At 36.0% G+C, this 7767-nt stretch overlaps 1 protein-coding gene across 1 annotated transcript in view; it reads left to right on the top strand.

The window, feature by feature from the left end:
- MAOB (monoamine oxidase B) overlaps positions 1 to 7767 on the top strand; it is a gene marked incomplete at both ends in the record, with an annotated part of 121327 nt that overhangs the window by 77090 nt on the left and 36470 nt on the right. The window contains 2 exons of the mRNA XM_080718363.1: positions 5063 to 5167; positions 5910 to 6001. Of these exons, the coding sequence (XP_080574489.1) occupies positions 5063 to 5167; positions 5910 to 6001 (197 nt within the window). The remainder of the gene's footprint in view (positions 1 to 5062; positions 5168 to 5909; positions 6002 to 7767) is intronic.

Raw genomic sequence — 7767 nt, 5'->3', positions numbered from 1 at the left:
GGACCTTTGGGAAGTAATTGGGATTAGATAAGGTCTTCGGAGTGGGGCCCCCCCATGATGGAATTGGTGACATTATAAGAAGAGGAAGAGATACCTGAGCTGGTACACACTTGCTCTTTCTCACTATGTGATGCCCTCCACTACTTTTTTATTCAGGATTAAGGCTCTCACAAGATGCCAAGCAGATGCTGGCACTATGCTCTTGGACTTCTCAACCTCCAGAACTGTGAGCCAAATAAATATATACTCTTTAAATTACCAAGTCTTGAGTATTTTTTTAGAGCAACAGAAAACAGAATGACACTGCCTAACCCAAATGTTTATGGTAACTGGCATACATCTGGGATGAAGACAGTAGGGTCAGTGGATGTATTGGAAAGATTGATACTTGAACTTGGTATTTATTTGACACAAAAAGATTTCTGGGGTCAGGGAGATTATGTAACTGACTCATTCTCTGTCATTCTTCTTAGGAAAGACAAAGCTGGAATAGAGATCCACATTTACTCTGTAGAATGTACCCATGGATCAATCCACAAGTTTCTACTAATTTCCTTCCTTCCTTCCTTCCTTCCTTCCTTCCTTCCTTCCTTGAAACCCCAGTCTTATTTTATTTTTAATTTGAAACACCATCTAAGTTGCTGGAGGCATGGCTAAATTGCTGAGATTGGCCTCAAACCTGGAATCCTCTTGTCTCAGCCTCCCAAGTACTGGGGATAAAGTATTTCACCACTGCACCAGACCTCTACTGAGTAATTTCTGTGTGCTGGACTCTGATAGAAGAAACATAAGTAAATATTTAAAAAAATTAACATAAAAGTCACACAGAACTTGAATTATATCTCAATAAAGCTGTTTAAAAACATAATCAGGACCAGAGTATGGCTCAGTGGTAGAATGCTTGCCTAGCATACATGAGGCTCTGGTTTCTGTTCCTAATCACTGATGCAAAATGAAAGAAAGAAAGAGAAAAAAGAAAGAAAGAAAGGTGGGGAAATCACCAGGCACCCAGCAGCCAGATGTTGCTTTAAATACCATTCTCTTGATAAAAGGAATTAAGGCTCCTTGGGCAGATGATATATCCTAAGGCTTAGGCAGAGGAAATAGAAATGAGACTGGAGAATTTTCTGGTGCTGTAAATGAAGGAAGTACTCAAGAAACAAAAGGATGGAGGCATGTCAGAGGCAACAGAGGAGTCCACCTAAAGGAGCACCTGACTGGCCACAGGTGGCACTATACAAGCAACTGAATAAAGTAGTATTGGTTTGTGATCCTAAACATATGAAACCCTACATAAGTCCACACTAATACAAACAAGTGATTGAATATGTAAATAAAAGAGTGGAAGTAGAAAAATCTTCCTTAGAGAAGATATTTTAAATGTTTATAGATACTCACACTTTGGGAAGTGGAGCTTAAGCTTCATCATTGCTTCTTGAGTATGGTCTGAACTTACTGACTCCATTCCATAGGAGAAAGTGTAGAAAGGGGAAACTAGTAACTTTACAGTAGAGGGATTTGGTGGATGCCAAATTATACAAGTTAGCATCATCTGAGATGTCATGTTGCTAGCACACGAGGACACTTTACCTATGAAATATTCTTTCCCACTTTTAAATCCCATCTAAAAATGAAAAAATATTCAGACAGATCCAAACTGAAGGTCATTTTACAAGATGTGTACCTAGTATTCTTTAAACTGTCAAGGTCATGAAAGACAAAAAAAGATTGAGGAATGGTCACAGACTAGGAGAGACTTTGCAGCACTATGGAATGCAATGTGTGATCACAGATGGATCCTGGGACCAAAAAATATATTGTGGAAGTCAGGATGGTGGTGCATGCCTGTAATCCCAGTACTTGGGAAGATAAAAGAGGAGGATTGCAGAGTCGAGGTTAGCTTCAGCAAATTAGCAAGACCCTTAGCAACATAGTGAGACCATATTCCAAATTTAAAAAATAAAAAGGGCTGGGGGTATAGTTGGAGGTACAATGCCTAGAATACCCCTGGGTCCGCTCACCAGTGCTAAATAAATAAAAGAGAGAACTTAGTGGGGAAATTATTGGACTCTAGAATCCAAATAAAGCCTGATGTTTAGTATATGGTGATGAACCACTATAAATCTCCTGGCTTTGATCAATGCACACAGGTCATATAAAATGCTATTATTAGAGAAAACTAGATGAGAGGTTTATGGGAACCTTCTGTACTATCTTTGCAGATTTTTGGCAGATCTAATATTATTCTAAAATAAAAAGTATATTTAAAATATGAAGCATTAAAGAAAAGTCAATGTGGGGCAACTAAAACTCTTATACACTGCTGGTGGGAATATAAATGGGGTACAGCCACTTGGGGAAATTATTAAACATATGTTAACCATACAATTCATCCACACCACTCCTAGAAAATTTCCCAAGAGAGAACAAAACCTGTGCATGTACATCAAAGACGTGCACAAGAATGTCTGTGGCAGTTTTATTTAAAATAGTTAAAAACTGGAAATATCCATTAATTAATGAACAAATAAACAAACCATGGTATATACATATGTTCTACCAGTTAGCAATGAAAAGGAATAAACTACAATATGTGCAGGCTTCAAAACCATTGTGCTGAGTAAAAAGAAAATTCCAGATATTAAAATGTACATATCACATGAGTCTATTTTTTAATTTAGAATAGGCAGAACTAATTTATAGTGACAGAAAACTGAACAGTAGTTCCCCATGGCCAGAAAGGGAACAGAAATTGTCTGGGAAGGGACACCAGGGAACATTCTAGAATGATGGGAATGTTTTATATCTTGATTGTGATGGTATTTACATGGATGAATTCATCTGTCAAAACTTCCCAAATCATGCATTTAAAATAAGTATATTGTTGGGAAATGTTAGTCAAATGTACAAAATTTCAATTAAATAGGAAGAAATAAAGAAATTCGTTGTACAAAACCCTGACTATAGTGAGTAAAAATGTATTATATTCTTTAAAATGGCCAGGAGAATACTTTTAAGTTTTCTCAACACAAAAAAAGTATGTTGGGTAATACATATATTAATTAGTATAATGTATGCATTCCACAATATATACATTTTTAAGACAACATATATGTAATAAATATATGCAACTTTTGATTGTCAATTTAAAATTGTCAATGACTTTAACCATAAATAAAATAAGTAAAATAAAATTGGTGCATCATATATAAATTACAGCTTAATTCAATAAATTTTTAAAAGTGTGATGGTTCACCGGGCGTAGTGGTGCACGCTTGTAATCCCAGCATTCGGGAGGCTGAGATCGGAGGATCACGGTTTGCGGACAGCCTCAGCTACTTAGTGAGGCCCTCTGCAACTCAGTGAGACCCGGTTTCAAACTAAAGAATTAAAAATAGGGCAGGGGGTGTAGCTTGGAGGTCGAATGCCCCTGGGGTCCAATCCCAGACCCGCAAAAATAATTAAATAAATAAATAAATAAAAGTGTGATGGTTAATTTTATGTGTCCCCAGATATTTGGTCAAATATTATTCTAGATGTTTCAGTTCATGTGTTTTTAGATGAAATTACATTTAAATCAGCAGACTCAATAAAGCAGATTATCCTCCATAATGCACATGGATCTCATCCAATCAATTGAAACCTTTAGATAAAAAGATTTAGGGCTGGGAATGTATATCTCAATGGTAAAGCACTTGCCTAGTATGTACAAGGCCCTGGGTTCCATCCCTAGGACATGAAAAAAAAATTAACTTCCCTGGTAGAAGAAGGAATTCTGGTAACCAGTTGCATTTTGACTTTAACTGCAGCTCTTTCCTGGATTTCTGGCCTACCCTGAAGACTTAATTTGGGTTTTCCAGCACCCTCACCACATGACCTAATTCCTTAACTAATCTCTTTCTCTCTTCTCTCTTCTCTCTTCTCTCTTCTCTCTTCTCTCTTCTCTCTTCCCTCTTCCCTCTTCCCTCTTCCCTCTTCCCTCTTCCCTCTTCCCTCTTCTCTCTCTCTCTCTCTCTCTCTCTCTCTCTCTCTCTCTCTCTGTTCCTTTTGTCTAGAGAACCTTAATAAGAACTCTTTCATGTAAATTGTATGGCCTTGTTGGATACAGAATACCAACATGGCCACGAAAGTAATAAAAGAATGAGCATAAACTCTCTCATTTTGCAATTCTAGTTTCTCTGCCTAAAAAATCAATACAAGATGAGTCTTTGCTGAATGATTCAGAGTTATTGTGAGATTCTGGTTGGATGAGAATACTGAATTATTCCAATTCATTTGAAAGATGCTGTCAGAGGGCACAGCCTGATTTCCATCTCAGCCTTTGAAACTGACCCAAAGTGTGTTTTATATATGTCTCTAAACTGCTGCAAATAAGTTAAGCCTCATCAGGCCTGATCTGTGTGCTTTATTTCTAATCCTTTGTGGAGATGTGTTCCCTTTATCTCTGTGTCAGGATATACCTGTGGGGAGAACCAGGTGGTTGTGAACATTTCCAGAGGAGAAGAAGCCTGAAGTTGCCTCATCTTTCTGTTTGATTTTACTCATCTCTGGGAACTTCTGCACTGACCTTGGGAGAGCTTGCTGGGTCCTGCTTTGTGACTCTTCTTACAGATGGTTGCATTTCTACAATTGATTTTTCATCTGCTTCTAACTTATATAATGTTTATAGTTGTAAATTTCTGATTCTCTGTGCACACAGCAGCTCACAGGGGCTCCTGATTAAAACATATTTACTGGCATTGTTGGCCAATGAAATTACTTTTGGTAATCCCACTACTACACTGTTATTTAAATTTACACAATAAGGGTGCCAACATCAGAGAGAAAACTTCTTACTGTGCTTGGTTTAGGACCAAACTTATATAACAAAAGATTTTGCTGAAAACCTCTATTCTAAAAAGTTAAACAGGATTCTAAGGACACAAGGAGCCAAGATTTTCAGGTATGCCATGTATCAGTAACTAACATGATTTTGTTTGCAGATATTTATCAACTTGACACATTTAACTACATTTACATTATAGTAAATGTTTCCTTTCAAAAAATATCTTGTGTCTCACAGGGCAAATCATACCCCTTTAGGGGCCCATTCCCACCAGTGTGGAATCCGATTACCTACCTAGATCATAACAACCTTTGGAGGACAATGGATGACATGGGGAAAGAGGTAAAGCTTCTTGGAGCTTCTTTGACTTCATTTGCACTTGTCTACACATTGCCCACTCCCTTGCCTAGCACATTGTGAGAGCATAGTAACAATCAGTAAAGATTTGTGAATTGAATTATTGAACTCGTTTCTAACCTCCAAAAGAATGAGATGTCAAACAGGTTGCTATTTGTATGCAATAGACGAAAAGGTAGATTATGTATCACTCAGCCTTCCCAGAATGATGTTTGTAACTTAGAAAACCCTCAGGACATAGCAAAGTAAAATGCCTGGGCCTTTGATTTGCCAGCATGCCCAAATCTGCAGCTTATAAGTAAACACACAGAGAGCTTAACTGAAAACCCTAATTTAGACAAGATTTGGTGCAGCTGTCTGACTCATACATAGTATATGTAATATTTAGTACTATCCCTGGTTTCAGGCATCCACTTAGGGTCTTGGAAAGTATCCTCCATAAATTAGGGTGACTAACATGATCCATATTTTGAAATAGCATAATTACAACTTAATACCTCAATTTATTGTGCAGGAAGTATTATGTTAATTAATATGGATTGCATAATATAGATCTATAGCATGAAAGCTACACAGTCACTGTTATTTATGCAATGAAAGAAAACTTTTGGGGAAATATGGAAGTTACATTTTTCTTTCTCAAGTTTCAATTTTTAAGACTGAGTATAATTATTTAACGTTGGAAATTATCTTCATCTTTCTCATTTGAATCTTCATCTGAATGTAGATTCCCAGCGATGCCCCATGGAAGGCACCCCATGCAGAAGAGTGGGACCACATGACCATGAAAGAGTTGCTGAACAAGATTTGCTGGACCAAGTAAGATTCACTATTAGGCATTTACTATGGCAATTTTCAGGTTTATTTAGTAATACTGCCCAACAGGCATGGGACAAATAGCTGTTTCATAATTAAAACCTCCCCACTGGCCAAGTAGAATGCAAAAAAATATTGGAACTGAGTCTTACCCTAAAGATTATATATCTGACTTACTTTAGAATAGTTTTGCATACCAACACTGATATTATTCCATAAATTCCTCAGAATAATCCAGAATGTGCCACCTCCTTTCCTTAAATCAGCCTAACAATCTCATTTTCAAGTTGGGTAAGAATGTTTTTGTAGTTCTCACTGATGGTCAAGTGCAGAGACAATTAGCTTATACATTTCAAACACAGTGCTTCAAGAATTCAAAGAGGAAGCTGTGTGTAGTGACACATACTTGTAATCTCAGTACTTCATTCAAGGCCAGCCTGAGTAACTTAGCAAGGCCCTTAGCAACTTAGTGAGACCCTGTTTCAAAAAAACATAAAAGTAGGGCTGGCGGTATAGCTCAGAGGTAGAATTCCCTCTGGGTTCTATCCCCAGTACCAAAAAAAAAAAAAAAAAAAAAAAAAAAAGCAATAGGTGGTATCATTTGCTGATTTTAAAGGTAGTAATCTCAAGAATATTCAACCTATTGTGGTTAAATCTAAAGCTTTATCATACATTCAAAGATGAATGTTGCTCATTCATTCTCTTGTTGTCATTTATACAATGCTCTTCAGAGACAAAAATCATAGTTTGTATATATCACATATACGTATCATTTAGAACACTTATGCCTATAAACAAATGCTTCAAAATGAGATTTGTAATCATCTTTTTAGGAGCGGTAGTATGGAAAATATTCATTCTTTCCTAGTTTTATCTCATAAATTTCCCAAAATTTATCTCATCTGTATACATTTTCCATGTAGAAAAATATAACATTTATCTTTTAAAAAGTCAACAGGGTAAAAATACAAAAATATTATTATACTAGATTTCTTGACCTTCCATCCCTCAAATATCATTCAGTACATTTCTTTTCTTACTGAAAATCCTAGAGTAAATCAAATAAAGGATTTGGAATGGGCCGATCCTCAAGAAAGAATTACAGTTGTCCCCCTTTATGTAATTTTATTTTCTGTGGTTTCCATTATCAAGGGTCAATTTTCATCTGAAAATATCACAACTCTTAAGATGAGAGAGAGACTATATTCATGTAACTTTTATCATGGCATTTGCTTAGAGTTGTTCAGTTTTATTTTAGATATTGTTGTTAACTTCCTACTATGCTTAATTTATAAATTAAACTTTATAATGATATGCATAGAAACAACATGATATGTATAGGATTCAGTATATACATTCAGATATCCATTGGAAGTCTTGGAATGTATTTCCAGTTATGTAAGGTTGGACCACTGTACTTTTAGGTCTCCCTTTATTTCAAATTATGATTATTTCCTCCCCACCAATTTGATGACAATAACAAATAGAAACTCATCAGTATTTTTATATTTAATATTGGCTGCCTAGCTGGGCCCACATTCAGTTTTTGTTATTTTTACTACCTTTAAATCATGCCCCTGAATTCACCTCTAAAACAAGAAACAAAAGAAATAGAATATGAGGAACTGCAAAGATACTTTGCTTCCAAGTAATATTTTAAGTCAATGTCAGCTGAATAATTACAAATCATTTACGGGTATTGAAAACATGAGTTTTGAATTAGATATGATCTGCAGTTGTACTATTGAGTATCTTTTGTAGCTAAATAT

Source organism: Muscardinus avellanarius (genome assembly GCF_963383645.1).
Source record: "Muscardinus avellanarius genome assembly, chromosome: X".
Lineage (NCBI taxonomy): Eukaryota > Metazoa > Chordata > Mammalia > Rodentia > Gliridae > Muscardinus > Muscardinus avellanarius.
This window is presented reverse-complemented; position numbering and strand designations above follow the sequence as displayed.